The 17,295-nt window shown below is 37.6% G+C and overlaps 1 protein-coding gene across 7 annotated transcripts in view; it reads left to right on the top strand.

The window, feature by feature from the left end:
• ABI1 (abl interactor 1) overlaps positions 1–17,295 on the top strand; it is a 107,745-nt gene that overhangs the window by 51,906 nt on the left and 38,544 nt on the right. For all 7 annotated transcript variants that reach the window (XM_090266632.1, XM_090266630.1, XM_090266634.1 and 4 more), the window contains exon 3: positions 16,320–16,496. In XM_090266632.1, the coding sequence (XP_090122758.1) occupies positions 16,320–16,496 (177 nt within the window). The remainder of the gene's footprint in view (positions 1–16,319; positions 16,497–17,295) is intronic.

The raw sequence follows: 17,295 nt of genomic DNA, 5'->3' as shown, positions 1-17,295 counted from the left end.
ATTAATTTCCACTCCTTGTTACATTTTAATATAGCTATGATATCTTAAATGAACCAAGTAACAATTCTTAATTTCTGAGATTGCTTATACCAGTTGTATTATCAACTATAAGCTTTACCTGGTTTACTATTATCTAGTAAACTCAGACTTAAACACTTGAATACAGATTGGGGAACAGAGAATAACATAATATAAAATTATAATATTACAAAAACTACTAGATTTTTTTTTTTTTTTTTTTTCTGCATACTAGGCACTGTTAAAAATCTTTTAACCCTGGCTGGTATAGTTCAGTGGATTGAATGTTGGCCTGTGAACCAAAGGGGGTTGCTGGTTCAATTCCCAGTCAGGACACATGCCTCGGTTGCGGGCCACGTCACCAGTTGGGGCTGTGCAAGAGGCAACCACACTTTGATGTTTCGCTCCGTCTCTTTCCTTCCCTTACCCTTTCTAAAAATAAAATAAATAAAATATTTAAAAAACCCTTTTATATATTAATGTATTTAATTTTCATAAAAACGGTGTGACGTTGACATAGTTTTTTGCTTTGAAATCTCATCTGTATGTTAAGGAAAATGAGGGTAAGAGTGGATAAGTAACTTGCCCAAGGTTGCACAGCTAGCAAATGGTAGTCTCTTAAGTCTCTGCAATCTGGTTCCTGAGCCTGTGCCCTTAATTATATAATGCCTGACATTTTGACAGAATTTTAAATGCATTATCATTTTAGAAAGGGAGAGACACTTATGAAATATTAAAGCAAAAGTTAATTCTTAGTAAGGAGTAGTAGGTTTGGGGAATAAGTACAAATTCATGACCTGATATTTAGAAGATAAGTTGGGATCTTACGTTCCTTTAAAAGTTCTTATTTTTCTTAGGTCCTATTTTGGATAAAAAAATGGTTATTAAATTAAACACACAGTTTTTTTTTGAGCTGGATGTATAGTTACTGTGTAGGGTATTCTATAGTGTGTCCTCTATTTTTTCATATTTCATATTTTATTCAATTTTAATTTGGTTTTCATTTAAACAAAATGATTTCCAGTTTAAAAAACAATGTAGTGATCACATAATTCCTTTTTATTTTATACAGTTATACAGATATTCTAAATATACATTTTGTGTTCAAGATGATGACAAATAAGTAACTGTACAGTACAGAAGGAAAGAAAATATTTTAAGCATATTTATTTGTTAAATTCTCATCCAAGGACGTGCTTATTGATTTTTAGAGATAAGGAAGGAAGGGAGAGAAAGAGGAAGAGAAACGGTGCAAGAGAGAAACATCTATCGGTTGTCTCTTGGATGTGCCCTGACTGGGGACCAGATCTGCAACTGAGGCATGTGCCCCCTCCAGGGATCTAATGCACGACCTTTTGGTTTCCGGACAACACTCCAACCAATTGAGCCATAAGAGCCAGCACATTTTAAGCATATTTAGAAGCAACAGAAATGTCTAGACAAAACAAGCACAAATGGAATAAAATTTTTTTTAAATAATGCCACAGGTCTACAGGTTTGTAACAAAGATGACTTTGCATAGTTCCTCACAATGCCCCATTAACAGCTAAAGCAAGACAGTGGTTTTAGAAAAATAATGTTTCAAAACACCTACACAGGATATTACTGTTTGCATATTCACAGAATATGCATAGTTTGATCAGAGTAACTCGACTCTGAGTAGAATAAAACCTAGAGGAAATATACCAAACAATTTGAAAATCATTTATATAAAATTCATTGCACATTTTACTCAGTTGTCTGAAAAATAAGAAAGTGTACGTATTTACAAAGTATTTCTTAGTCAAAATTGTAATGGATATCTCTAAATAGCGTGTCTTGATACAGACAGTTCAAGGAAAACACACAAATGGCTTTTAAAAAAGAGGTTTTCAAGCCCTGGCTATATAGCTTAGTTGGTTAGAGCATCATCCCATTATGCCAAGATTGTGGGGTAAATCCCTGGCGAGGGAGGGCACATACAAGAAGCAACCACTGAGTGCATAAATTGCATAAATAAATGGAACAATAAATTAATGTCAATCAATAAAAAATATTTATTATAAAAAAAGAGGTTTCCAGTGCTTTTTCCACAAGGAATTAAATATGATCTACTCAGATGGATTTATAAAATGTTACACATATGGGAGCAAATTCCACACCTGGAGCTTGTGTGCTAGCCCTTGAACTTTCAAGGAAAATGCTCAATGCTCTGAGCTTCAAGTTTGGGAGTGAGCGCCATCATTTATGAGCCCCTGGAATACCAGTTGTCCAGCTGGTAAGGCACCCAGTAGAAGTCCTGCAGGACTCGACTCAGATTAAATGCCACTTACTATATGACCAGGCAGATCCTTCCTTTCACTTCTGGCAAGAGTCTTCTCACTTATTGGTATTGATGTCTTCAACTGGTATCGTGAATTACCAAGAATCCAGAAAGCCACCAGCACCTCTTGAAGTGAACCTAAAGGGTGGAAAGGCTCTATTTCATAGTATTTCACTACCTTAACACTGTGTGATGACCTGACTCAGCATGGCACTTGTAGTAAATGTCAGAGCCAACCTCAGCATGTTGCAGTCATTCTGAAGGAAGAAATTCGAGAGTTAAAATGTTAACAAGAGCAAAAACTCTACACGTTGCTTTGACTGACATAGCCCATGTGTTTCTCTGAACTGCACAGTTCTTTTCAAACACTCCTAAGTAAATAGAGGATTATCCAAGACAGTATATCTCTGGCAATTACTAGACCATTTTTAAATTCTTAGTATCACAGAATTCCGCGTGTTATCTTTTTCAGTGTTTACCACTAAACTGTTGTGCATGACGTGTTTTCAACTTTCATTGAGTCAAGTGTGTTCATTGTTTGGTATCTGAATACAGTGAAGATTTTTATGCTAACTGAATTAAAAATTTTATTTCTCGATCATTGAATGGCTCACTTCTTACCATGTACAAATTCTTCATCCTTTCACCTTTTAACATTGTTTTATAATACAAGTGTGTCTTATATTCTTAAGCAAGAGAAGACAAAAAATGTCATTGGGTGATACTAAAAAATGGACAGATCTAGTTTTTCCCAGGATTAAATATTTCAGAATAATTCTGATGCAAGTGTTTTATAATTATGTTTTCCACCAGAGTCTCATTTTGTAGTTCATCTTTTCTAAATAGAACTATTTTATAGTGTGTATATAGGTCATTCTGAATCAAGTTAACTTCACAGTTGATTGGGACCTTGTTTCAAGCTTATTGAACAAAGCTCTGTAACTCAGAATTTTGGGCATAGGGCCATTTCCAGAGCCTGGTCCAAATAAGCAGTAACAGACGAAGATTGTCTCTTTCTTGGCTGAAGGCTTTCTCTGTTTGGCTTTTCTCAGGACTCACACTTTTTCTACCCATTTCATACTCTTCTTTTTCTATTTAGGGCAGAGCATTAAAATTTTTATTCTGTAGTTATTTTTTCAGCAAACATTTACTGTGCTTTTTAGCTTATCTATGAGGTTCTTTGCAGTTGTGAGACTAGTCGACCCTCTAATATGATGTTATAGAAAATATGTGTATTATTAAGCAGTTTTGCTATGTCATACTTCTTTCCTGCCTGCCTTTCTGTATTTTGATAATACAAATAATTTTTTTTTTAATTGGAGGATCTTTAAAAGAAGAATGTTTTCTTTTTTCCTCAAACTGGTAAGGGAAAGAAAAGATAACTTAATTAAAATAACATTTCTGTACAGTAGTTTTAAATAATCATCTTAAAAGGTAACTTGAAAATCTTGCCTGTTTATGAAATTTAACTTTATTTTAACATTTGTTTAAAAAATATTCTTCTTTCTAAATAGAATCACTTGGAATATTTTAATCGCTTCTTCGAAACCTTTGCTTTCCACAAAATTTATTTTGTCTATTCAGTTCCTAATCTCATAAAGGGCTGCTTGGTTCTTAAAAAGAGATAGTGAGATTTGGTATTTCAGTTTCATTAGTCTTTCTTTAATAACTCTTTTAAGAGTAGAGTTCAACTTATTTTTATTCATGCTATTTAAAATTTTCTCTTTATCTCTGAGCAGGTGTTATATTTTCATGCCTCTGTGACTCTCTTTATGCCGTTCCCTCTGCTTGAATTTTTCTCTGCCCCCTTTCTTTCTCCTTTTTGGCATGCCAAATATGGCTGGCTAAAATGAGGTTTCTTTTTGGTTGGAGTCTTTTGATGTTGCTCCAGGAAGATTGATTATTTTTTCCTCTGTGCTCTGTTGGTACTTTATGTGCAATTAAAATTGTTTTATGCTTAATATGTTCAAAAGAATAAATATAATGTATGTTATAAAATTTGTAATAATAGAACAAACATCTGTTAATCCACCACCAGAGTTAGCTAGAAAATTATCAACTCCATACCCCCTAGGGAATATTTATTATTTTCCCCTTTTAAGATGTTTATCACTTATATATGTATCCCTAAGTAATTGTTGTTTAATCTTGTTTGAGTTGGGGTTTAATAAAAATAGGTTCATTCTGAATATAGTCTAGCATGGCTTATTTTTTAAGAAAATTCAGCATTATATAAGATTTATCTATTTCATATATAGTTCATTCATAGTAGTTCATTTATTATCATTAATGTGTAGTATTTCAATTATAAATATGTCACTTATTTGCATTTACATTGAAAGGTTCTGAAATTGTTTTTTTCCTCTATGGTGTTAGGTAGGGATCCATTTTCAGAGTGGCAAACTAGTCACCCTATTTGAATAGTGCATTCTTTTCCAATGTGCCATCACTGTAAGATATCAAGTTTGTTTCTGAGTTCTCTCTTCTGTTGACTTGGTCCATTTATTTAACCCTATGTAAGAACCCTACTGTCTTACTTACTGAGCTTTGTAATAAATGTCAGTGGTAAGACCCCTACCCCATTTTATCCATGTCTAAGCCATTCTTTCCCCTTTGCCCTTCCATGTACATTTTGAAACTATGAAAAACCCTGTTGAAGTTTTTATTGGGAAGCATAGTAGATAATTCTGGAAAAATTTGACATCAATACTACATTGGATTGGAGTGGGGCAATGAGAGAGCTATGTAGTCATGAGTAGGTGGGAGTGCGTTGTACCTGGCTTTGAAGGCCACATAATTATTTTTTTTCAGATTAATCTTTCAAACTCCAATTTCATTGTTTCCTTATTTCTTTATTTAAATTGGATGGGGATAGAATTTATGATTTTATTAGTGTTGTGATCATATATTTTATTATATTGTGTTTCCTGTTGTCATTATACTTTCTCGTAACTCTTATTATCTGTACTTGTTAAATTGAATTTGTTAAAACAGTTTTTTAGATTTGTTATATTAGCTCTGGGTTCTGCCTCTTATATTACCCAAATTCAAAGGCTTTGTTTGTTCTGTATTAGACCACTGCAGTTATGTCTTTGTTATCAGCCCATGCAGTAAAATTTCATTTTATGTGCTAAAATCGCGATGTAAAATATTAATAAAAATAAAAATATTATTTAAAAAATGTGAATACTTCAAATTAAAAAGGTTATGAACATTGCATAATTTAAAAACTGGACAAAAACATTGTTAAACTACTTATTTCGTTGTCATTTGATGTTTGGGCACTAAACAGAAACACTGTCCTATGTTAAACTTAGTTCTTGGATTTTGTGAGCTTTGACTTATGTATAAGGTCTTCAGGAGTACACTCATGTCTAAAAGGTAATCCCCCTAAACATGTTCGTTCTATCCATTACTTCTAAATTTATCTCATATACATTCTTTTTTTTTACTTTCTTACTTCTCCTTCAGGTGCTGCTGAATCATTAAGCATGATCTTCATGTATCAGATTTGTCCTTGGTTTTCTATCTTTTCTTTAGTTTGTCCTATTGATATCCTCATCTGTAAGATTTACTTTCTTCTTTCAAGTGAATTTTAGCTTTTATGGCATGTTTACATTGGAATTATTGAGTTTCAAGCTTCCAGAACCTTAATGCTTATTAGATTGGCTTTGAGGAGTCCTCCAAAATGGTAGTATTGCTAGTTGCAAAACTGGAGATTTAAACATAATTCATGTTTATTATCTTTCTTTATTAATTTTGTTTTTAAAAATAAAAATTTTATATATTTCAGGTGTACAGCATCATGATTTGATACACATTACATAGTGAAATAACCGGAGTCAAACTAATTAACATATCTTCTTACATAGTTACCTTTTTTTCGGTGATGAGACCATCTGAAATTTACTTTCCTAGCATATTTGCTGTGTTCAACATAGCGTTATTAACTGGTCATTAGATCTCTAGACTTAATTGCCCTACATCTTTCTATTTCTCCCACCCCCTGATTCTGGTAACCACCTTCTACTCTGCTTCTTTGTATTCAAACTTTTTAAGATTTTCCACTTCCTATACCTCTCCACCCCTGGTAACTACCTTTTTTTACTTTCCTTCTGTGTATACGTGATATCATGCAGCTCTTTTTTCTTTCTTAGTTCACTTATCATGATGTCCTCCAGGTTCAACATTTATTTTTATATGTTTATATAAAATATATACTAAACACACATGTTTAAAAATCTTCGCCCAAGGACATGTTTACTGATTTTTTTTAGAAGTGGGGCAGGGAGAAACACACACTATCAATGTAAGAGAACCTCGATCAGTTGCCTTCTGTATGTGCCCCAGCCAGGGATTTGCAGCCTTTGGTGTACGAGATTGTTACTGTGCAGAATGGAGTTTGGCTGCTTTTCACTGTGATACATGACTCAAAGATTTGTGTTGAAGGAAACAGGTTTTATTAACTAGGTTTCAATTTGGGGGAGCTGAGAGCACTTCTGCTTTGAGACCTTCTCTCCCATGAGATCCAGAACTTCTCTTGCTCCTCAGAAGATTAAAAGCCAAAACCACGCCCAGAAGTTCCCCATTTTCTTATCTGTCCTTTGGGAGCATAATCCAGCCCTCATTGGATTGTGCACCTGTGGATTTAAGAGTCATCATCTTTTCTCAGCAGCTCTGTTTTTCAGGATCTGGGGTGTGCTGCTCTAAGTCTCTATGTAGCAGTCCAGGACCCCAGGACCTGTCTGCCATACTGCACTGGATCATAGCGTTCCAGAGGCTGGAGCCCAGTGAGGCCTGTGTCCCAGCATGGGACCCTTCCTCCAGGAGCAGGCTTCCAACCATGCGGGGCCTAAGTCCCTGGTGATCCTGGCATCTGCTGGCCCTAGGAGTGCTCCCATCTCAGAGACCCAGAGTGTCCAAGCATACCCGTGCCCGAGAACCAAGAGAGCGAGCTTCTCCCACTGACTGTTTTAAAAGTCCTCTCTCAAAATCCCATCCACTCTGCAAGCCAATGGGCATGTCCAGCTTTCCAACCAGCGAGGGGTATTGTTGGCCATATTTGCCTTTGCCCCATGTCCTACCAAGTAAGAGGCAAAGTCTCCTATAGCCCCTCCCTGGTGGGAAGGCCTGGTTGTCCGGGTAACACATACTGCCTCCTTTATAGCTGATAGCTACCTTCGTTATGCAGCGTGCCTTGAACATTGTGCCTTCTGCTCTTTTGGCTCCTCCCTGCCTTGGAGAAGGCAGGGTGATTTTAATCCGCAGCTTTGGCAGTTCTCCCTGACCCCCTGGCTTTCCTAGCAGGAGGGGACTCAGCCTCAGTGCTGGATTTGAGGGATCCCCTGCTTTCCATGGATCTTAGGTTTGACCTACTCCATTACAGGATGATAATCCAACCGAGTCATATGGCCAGAGCAGATTGATTATATTTCTTTCTTTCTTTTTAAAAAAGTTGTTATTTTGTTGTTTTTAAACTTTATTGTTTTTTAGAGAGAGGGGAAGGAGGGAGAATGGGAGAGAAGCATGTAAGTGAGAGAGAATCATCAATCAACTACCTCTTGCTCATCCCCTTACTGGGACTGAACCTGCAACCTAGGCATGTGCCCTGACTGGGAATCAAACCAGCGGTGACCTTTCGCTTTGAGGGATGACACCCAACCAACTGAGCCACACAAGTCAGGGCAACATTCATTATATTTCTAATACTGAGGGTAAAATGTCCATGTTTTTTTGTTAACATTGAGAAAGACTTTACCGTAATTGTTGGTTGGAGATTGGATAGTGTGAAATTAGAGTGAAATTTGGTTACTTTTTTTTGTACGTTTGTTTCAGGCAATATTATAGGTTCTAATAGTATCTTATCCCCATTCTATATATGAGAAACGCTCACAATAAAACACCAGGACACAGGACTTCAGCAGCAAGGTGAGGTGTTTATTCACGAGTCTGCAGAGTCGGGCGCACCGCCAGCCAGGGGCATGCGGGTGCTAAGTAGACAAAGTAAACTGGTTTTATACTAACACAATTAGCTCTCCCTCCCCTCTCCTTCTCCCCCATTTCTCCGTTACTGGTTAATCCGGGTTCACAGTCTTAACGATTAACTACTTAACTCAGGGTGTGATGAACTAAGGGTAATCTAGTTATAGGTCTCTCTCCAACTTATTTGCAAAGTTTCCTAGTTACATCTTCCCATTTCTCTGTGTTTGGTGATCACAGTCTTCCTCCTTTTGATCCCAGAGATATTTGTGAGGAGCTACAGAATGTCATTTCCTCTTCCCTTTTTCATGATTCATCTTTTAATTATCTCTTACTGGTTTGAGAGTAACTGGCTTCTTTACCCCTTACATATATAAGCAAAATGGAATCTTAGTTTAAAAGCTTGTATAAAATTTCACAACTAGTAAGTGAAGGCGCCTAGGTTTTCTGATACCGTGTGTGTGTGTACAACCAGGGTTTTCAGCTGTGCTTTGTAGATCCAGGGTTTGCTACAGGGTGATCACCTGGGCCTTCTAGTCTGCCTCACTGGTAACTCTTAAATTTTATCTCCAGTACATTAGAATTGAAAACTAATTTTCTTTATATTGAACTGCTTCTTTTGCTATTTAAAAATGAAGAAAAAAGTGTGGAAGTAAGGGAATTCAAGTAAGTGAAGGAATTATTTCCTTGAAAAGTTAACTTTGTCATGATGAACATATGCATAGTGCTGTTATATAAATATTCCAAGCCTGTTCCCCTCATCCTACATGCTTTATTCACTCACTCTTCCATGTGGAGGGTTGTGCATTGCTGGATGGATTGTGATTTGGACTTTTCATGATTCCTAATTGGGAGACTAGAGAACAAGTGGACTCAGAGAAGAATTTTCAAATAATTTGAGATAGTGTCCTGAATAGTTTTGCAATGTGTGAGGGAAGTAGGAAGGGTGAAAAAAGATGATTTTTAAGGAGAATTGTCGACACAGTGATGCATGAGAAATATGAAAGAGACCTGAGCCATTTTGAATTTGTTTTTCCCATGAAGACTAGGAACCATGTGGGATGTTCTTTTAATAGGATTTAAGCAGGTTCAATATCTTTAAATTATTTTCGTTTTGTTTTCTCAAGTTTACTGTTCTTTTAAAAATTAATTGGGGTGACATCAGTTAATAAGATTATGTAGATTTCAAGTGTATGCTTTCATGCTACTTCATCTGTATGTTGCATTGTGTGCCCACAACCCAAACTCAGATCTTCTTCTATTACCATCTATTCTATCCTCGTTACCCTTTACTGCCCTCTGGTAACCACCATGCTGTTTTCCTTGTCTGTGAGTTTTTGTTGTTTGTTTTTGTTGTTTGTTTATTTGTTGCTTTCAGTTTATATCACACATATGAGTGGAATCATATGGTTCTTAAATTTTTCTTTCTGATTTAACTTCACTTAGCATGATATTCTCAAAATTCACTCATGGTGTCACAAATGGCAGTATTTCATCTTTTATGGCTGGGTAGTAGTCCATTGTATGTATGTACACATCTTCTTTATCCAGTCATCTATTGAAGGACACTTAAGTTGTTTCCGTGTCTTGGCCACTGTGAATAATGCTGCAGTGTACATATGGGTGCATATATCTTTGTGAACTGTTTTTGTAAAGATCACCATGGTTACATAATGGAGAACAGATTGGAAAGAGGCTAGATGGGATGCAAATGGATCGGTTAGACTGCTATTGCAATAACTAGGTTGAGCAATGAGAGTAAATTGACTGGGATTAAAGTAATGGAAGCAGATGGAAACAAATTTTTACTATGTATTTTTTTTTTAAAAATAGAGGTATAATAATAGACATATAACATATGTTAGTTTCAGGTGTACAACATAATGATTCAATATTTGTATATATTTTTAAGTGATCACCACAATAAGTCTAGTTAACATCTGTTCCATACATAATTATAAAATTTCTTGTGGTGAGAACTCTTAAAATTTATCTCCTTAACTTTCAGATATGCAATACATTATTATTAAATAATAGTTGCCATATTGTACATTACATCCCCATGACTTATTTGTAGCTGGAAGTTTGTGCCTTTTGACCTCCTTAACACATTTCAACCAACCCCTCCCTTCTGGCAACTACCAGTCTGTTCTATTTATGAGCTTATTTTTGTTGTTCTTGTTTATTTGTTTTTAGAGTCCATATATGAGTGATATCATGCATTATGTATCTTTCTCTGACTTCACTTGGCATAATGCCTTCAAGATCCATCAGTGGTGTTACACATGGCAAGATTTTTTTTTAAAGACTGAATAGTATTCCATTGTGTGTGTCTCTTCATTCATTCATCAATTGATGAACATTTAGGTTGTTTCCATATCTTGGGTATTGTAATAGTGCTTCAGTGAACATGGGAGGATGCATATATATCTTTTTGAATTAGTGTTTTGTTTTTTGATAAGTACAGAGATGGGTATCTTACAAAGCCATAAAATATTGAGTCCCCCCTCACTCCCCCACCCCCTCTAGTGATCAAGCTTACACAGGTGTGTTTGGTCCTCTATTCCCCTTGGAGACTGGAAGAGCTCGACCAAACTCCTATTCACCTTTCTCTTAAAGTAGCTGAGGTTGGAGTGTAGCGAGGGATTGGAAGAGAGCTGTTCTGCACCAGTAAACAAGGTGCATTGACTTTCATGTTGAGTGGTACTGTAGCCCAATCCTGATCAACCAAATAAACCCATGTTGTTTTTGGTCCACCCAAAGCCCTGCATTCTGCAGCAAGGTCATTACTGTCATCATCCATTGCTGTTTAGCAATACCTTTATTCAACATCTACAGCCACATTGCTTTTTGATAGGGCCATGGGTTTGTACATTTTGGCTGACTTATGCTTGATCTGAAGTGGCATCATTGTTCTTAGGAATCCACTTAATTTGGGCTGTTTGCTGCTCCATTGTCACGATAACATCTCTTAAATTCTTGATATCAATGTAAGGATTAGGGAAGTTTTCTAAGGCTGGCAGGACTGATAGCAGGAATTCATCTAGATTTCTTTGGGTGAGTTTCTCATTCTTCAGTGAATCACCTTCATCATTGTTTTCAACCCAGTTCGGTATAGGGAGTTTGTCTTGGAAACTTTTGGAAGGGGGCACAGCTCTCCTATAGCAGGTATGACCTGCTGCCAGAAAATGCTGAAGCGTTTTACTCATTCAGTGGATTGAATGTTGACAAGATAGACTGCAGGAGAGGCTGAGCAGTAAGATAGGCAGCTGTTGCCTTTCTTCTTTAACATGCATATGTGCCCTGCGTCAAATCTCCCAAACTAGCCCAAGTTCTAAAGATCTTCTGATTCTGATCACAGTGGTTGCAGTTTCCCCCCTTTCACAGCCAATGTAGACACAGTTCTCTGCAGGGGAAGGAACCTTATGTGCTTTGCTCTCTCTACCAGACAAATCTTAGTACTAGGTGCTCACAGGACAGACCTGCTGAGGCTAATTATCAGCTTGGTAGAGACTTGACAGTAAGTGGGGCATTATTCAGGCTGCTGTCTTTGAACCTACTACTTACTCGTCCTCAGCCTGAAACTGCCTCCTCAATTCGGCCTCATTAACAGGTGATAAAGCGGAGGACCATTCATTGCTTGGTTCACCATATAATTTGGTTAACATGTTGACTCACAGTTTTTACGGACTTCTCTCAATTTCTGTTAACTAGCCAAATAAGCGTTGTCTCACTGAGATTCCATCCTCATTGTAAAAACTGTCAAAAATTGTGAAGGGTTTGAGATTTCACTCTTGATGCAAGTTAACCAGTTAGCCTGCCACAATATCATGGATACTAGACACCCCCCCCCCCCCCCCGGTGAAGTAGGAACCTTACATTTATTCTACACTCTTAAACCTACATAACTTTTTAACAACATACATATACAGTACCCGCAAAATCCCGCGATATAGCAAAAAATCCACGATAAATAATTATATATAATATTTAAAAAAATCCTGTGATACAATGAGGCCGTGATAAGTGAACCGTGACATAGAGAGGGACTACTGTATTATTAGAACACATGAGACTCTTGGGTTACACAAAGGATTTCATTATTTGTGGCAATAGCAGTAGTCAGAGTGTAAGCATTTGTGCCAGTTAAGTAGCCCCAATTTTTATAGGATTCTGCAAAAAGTGCTGAGTGGTGCTGTGCTTTGAATTGGGTGTATTAAAAGAAAGGAACTCCCTGCTTAGGGGACCAGATCTTTTATAACATGCAATAATCCTTTCTTACCATTGCCCTGCATGATAACATTATTATACTGGAAAGTAAATAAATCTTTATTTTTCTTTCCAAGGAGGCACTATTTCTTTTAAGACTCTTTATATTTAAGTATCCAAAGCAAAGGGAACCAAATGTCTTTTATTGCAAGATGTGGAAAAGTGCTAAACATCCAAGGAGAGTTGTCTTTCTGTATCTTATTTTGGAGTTGGTAAAACATTTTTGATTACAAGTTCTTTCCCAATCAATTTTTAAAATTCTGGTGAAACATAATCTTAACTGAGTATTAATATTAATTTTTATTTATTTTTTTGTGACAATACCCTTCACCCTCTTTCTTCAGTTCAGTTCACATCCTTGCTCTTTTTCACCTAGATTACCATAATTGCCTAACTGGTCTCCCTGCCTTATAGTCTTGCTCTGCCTATCCTCAACACCTCTGCGAGAGGGATCTTTTATTTATTTTTATTTTTAATATGCTTTGTTGATTATGCTGTTACATTTGTCCCTATTTCTTTTCCCTTTGTTCCCCTCCACCCAGTGACCCCCTTCCCTCCAGTGATCCTCCCACTTAGTCCATGCCCATTGGTTGTGCATATAGTCTCAGCATCTTCCTATCTACTCCACTCCCTCCTACTATGCTTCTTAATTCCTGTCCATCACCCTCCCTTTCCCCACTTTTCCCTCCCTGCTGACCTCCCCGCCAAATGCTCCCCATACCTATAATTCTTTTCCCACTCTCATTGCCTACTTAGTTTGCCTTTGTTTCGATTCCCTAGCTTCTGATGTTGGTTGTTGTGATACAGTTTTCATTTTAATGATCATAGTTTCAATGCTCTTTCTCCTAAACAAGTCCCTTTAACATTTCATATAACAGTGGTTTGGATCTGATGAACTCCTTCAGTTTTACTTTGTCCTGGAAGCACTTTGTCTGCCCTTCTATTCTGAATGACAGCTTCGCTGGATAGAGTAATCGTGGTTGTAGGTTTTTGCTTTTCATTGCTTTGAATATTTCTTGCCAGTCCCTTCTTGCCTGCAGAGTTTCTTTTGAGAAATCAACTAATAGTCTTATTGGGACCCCTATGTGCATAATTCTCTTCTTCTCTCTTGCTGCTTTTAAGATTCTCTCGTGATCCTTAATTTTTGACATTTTGATTGTAATGTGTCTTGGTGTGGTTCTGTCTGGGTCCAGTTTTTTTGGAACTCTCTGTGCTTCCTGGACCTGCAAGTCTATTCCTTCCCCAAGTCAGGGAAGTTCTGCTTCATTATTTTTTCACATAATTGTTCAATTCCTAGTTGTTGTTCTTCACCTTCTGGCAACCCTATGATTTGGATGTTGGCTTGCTTATAGCTCTCCCATAGGTTTCTGAGCCTCTCCTCGTTTTCCTCACTTTTTATTTCTTCTTTCTGCACTGGTAGATTGTTTGTTCCTTCCCCATGTTTCAATTTGTTGATTTGATCCCTGATTTACTTTCCCTCACCACTAGTTTCGTATGTGTTTTCATTTATTTCAGCAGGACTAGCCTTCATTCTTTCCCCATCTTGTTTAAGATCTGCTGTCAGGTCTGTAAGCATTTTATAACCAAAGCTCTGAACTGTGCTTCAGAAAGATTTCCTATCTGCTGCTTTGTTAGTTAGATATTTGCTGTTTGGTCAGCTGCGTGATTGGGATCTCTATTATGATCTGTGCCATCCTGACAGTTTTGAGTTTACCTTTGCTTCCTGGGCGGGGCTATCATACCTCCTACACTCTGTGGGGCAGAGCGCTGTGCAATTGCCACTACCGGGTGACCCTTCTAACCACACTGTGGCATTTTGTGTGGGGGCAGGGGTCCACGGTGGATTCCTGCCGTTCACTCTCTGCTTAGAAACCAGGAGCCTCGTCCTCCGTCCCCACACCCTCTGGCCCTCACAGTCCGAGGCATTGGGGGTCTACCTTCTCTGGCATTGGAATCGTGAGCTGATGGGTTTAGTCTATAGCCGGGTGTGCTTCCCAGGTGCTTCTTGCCACTCCTTAAATACAAGTGTCTGTTCTTACCGCCATCCCACCGCTGTCACCGCAGCTGCCACCGCCAGCACAGCTTGACCTCTCTACCTCAGCTTCACCTCTCCTACCCATTCGGACAAGCACCACTTCTTTATAACTTCATATGTTGGACTTCCATGTAACTTTATTTTCTGGAACTTCTGGTTATTTCTGGTTTTGCAATAGTTGTGTTCCTTGTTAGTTGTGGAGGGAGATGGAGCATGTCAGTCTAGGTCCATCTTGGCCAGAAGTTGTCTCCTTGTCTTGACAGGCTCCTGTGTTTGTTTGCCTCTGTGTCTTAGGCAGAGCTGTTGCTCCTGTTACATTGTAAGGGGTGGAACGTTAGGGATTCGTCAGTACAGGGTGACCTGTTTTACCACGTTGTGGTGCTGAGAGGGAACAATGCTGCCTGCCCAGCACTCGCCCCTTTTCTAGGCACTTCTCCCACTTCCGTATGGGACTGGCGCCCCTCTAGCTGTTGCCCTGGCCGTCGTTCCCAAGTGAGTGGGTCTGTGAATGTTCTAGGACCGTGGGGGCCCTTTAAACAAGTGGACTCTGCTGAGAGACCTGCAGTTTCTTCCTCCGCCCCAACCCCCACTGGTTTGCACAGTCAGAAGCAATGAGGCTTGATTTTCCTTGGTGCTGGGACTATGAGCTTCTGGGTCTGGTGAAGAGCTGGGAATGCAGCACCAGGTGTCCCTCCTTACTTTTCAAAACTTGTAACTGTGCTTTCTGCCAGCCTGCTGCTGCTGCTGCTGCTGCTGCCACCACCACACCTCGTCCTCTCCGCCCTTGCTCCACCCCTCTCACCTGTCTGGATGAGTATTTCTTCTTTATATATTTGTTTGTTGGATTTCCAAGCAGCTTGATTTTCTGGAACTTCTGGTTGTCTCTAGTTTTGAGGTAGTTGTATTCCTTCTTAGTTATGGAGGTAGATGCAATGTGTCTGTCTACGCCTCCATCTTCGCTGAAAGTACTGTCAGATGGATCTTTTAAAATGCAGATTTGATTATGTCACTCAATTTAAATTTGTTATTGGGGAAGAGTTTAAATTGTTGAGCAGTTGTGCAGTTACATCTCTTGTGCTAAACTACTATCCAGTTCTTAAGTGTTCACAAGTAAATTAAAAAAAAATAAGCCATAAAGGCTAGTATTAGGTAGGCTGTGACTTCTGCTCTCTTACTTTTCTCTTATACTGTTGTCTGCAAAGTGCAGTTCTTTGTTCCTTGAATAATTTCCATATTTGCCTCTTATACTTCTGTTCATTCTTAAAAACCTACATACTCTATAAAGCCTTTATGTGAACCCATCTCAACCTAGCTTGGTATCTTACTCTGATATGTGTCACTATTGCACTTACGTCATTGTGTTCTAATTATTGATTTTTTTTTTCTGGTCCGCATTCTCAATACATAAAGTGTAAGCTACTCAGAGCGTCACCCCTCTCCCTTCCCACAAACACCAAATCTTTAGGAAAGAAAATTGCTTAGAATTAAATCCATTAATTTAATTTGTGCTTTTAATTACCTTTAAGGTATTCCTTGTTTTGAGTCTTGAGGATATTAATTTGCCTAATTTTGAAGGGAAAGATATAGTATTCACTGGAAAATAGACATGTGATAGTCTCATGGTCCAACCTATATATGATCCAATGTATATGGACATCATATTTATTATTTACTATGCCTGATAATATATTCTTGCTTGTTTATATTAAAATATAGACGGTGGACATTCATAAAGAGAAAGTGGCTCGAAGAGAGATTGGTATTTTGACAACAAATAAGAATACATCGAGAACTCACAAAATAATAGCACCCGCAAATATGGAGAGACCTGTAAGGTATATTCGGAAACCTATTGACTATACAGTTCTGGATGATGTGGGCCATGGTGTAAAGGTAAGCATTTTTATATTACATTAACCTCAAATAACTTACTTATCCAGTAAACATTTTGGGTAGCAAAATGCTAATAAAGATTATTTTCTTCAAGAATTAATATATTTACTTAGCTAGTAACTAGCATTACAATTTTCATAGGATATTTAATATTAGTTATGTATCATACCAAACCTGGGGCAGAATTTTACCTGTGGAGTAGGCTATATTCAAGAAGCTATTAAAACTTGATTACTTATTAATTGAGCCGTTTGAATCCTAGACTAATATTATAATATTGTGTTGTGCATACCATGTCTTGCTTTCACTACTGAATGAGTATTTAAAAATAAAAAATATACATGCTTTTCATAATTGGCTTCGAAAAAATGTATAAATACTTTAAACTTTTATTCCTAAATATGTGTATATATTAATGTGTCTGTGTTGATGTGGATGTAATATTAGCAACCTAGGAGAAAAAAAATGTATGTAATTTTCTGTGTACCATGCCCCATTCCCCCTATTCCACACCCCAACAGGCTTTTAAGAAGGAGATTGTTTGTTGCCAATGTCCATTTTTTAGTGTGGCAGAATTATGTTAATTGCTCTTGAAAAAGACTCTTGGTATTTGTGGAAGCATCAGGAATGATCTGAATTCTTTAGCCTACTCTGCTGAGGATACACTGTTCCTCTTAAATTTGATAGTCCCTTTCCTAGAGGATCAGTTTTTTATTCTATTCCTGGTCTTCAGAATATTTATAATCATTTTTAGGAGTCAGCTAGTATATTCAAGCTTTTCTTAGCTGGCTTATCTGAC

The sequence above is a fragment of the Furipterus horrens genome, unplaced genomic scaffold, assembly GCF_987537825.1.
Source record: "Furipterus horrens unplaced genomic scaffold, mFurHor1.1.pri manual_scaffold_2, whole genome shotgun sequence".
Taxonomy (NCBI): domain Eukaryota; kingdom Metazoa; phylum Chordata; class Mammalia; order Chiroptera; family Furipteridae; genus Furipterus; species Furipterus horrens.
Note: the sequence above shows the minus strand (reverse complement) of the source record. Positions and strands in the feature narration are given on the sequence as shown.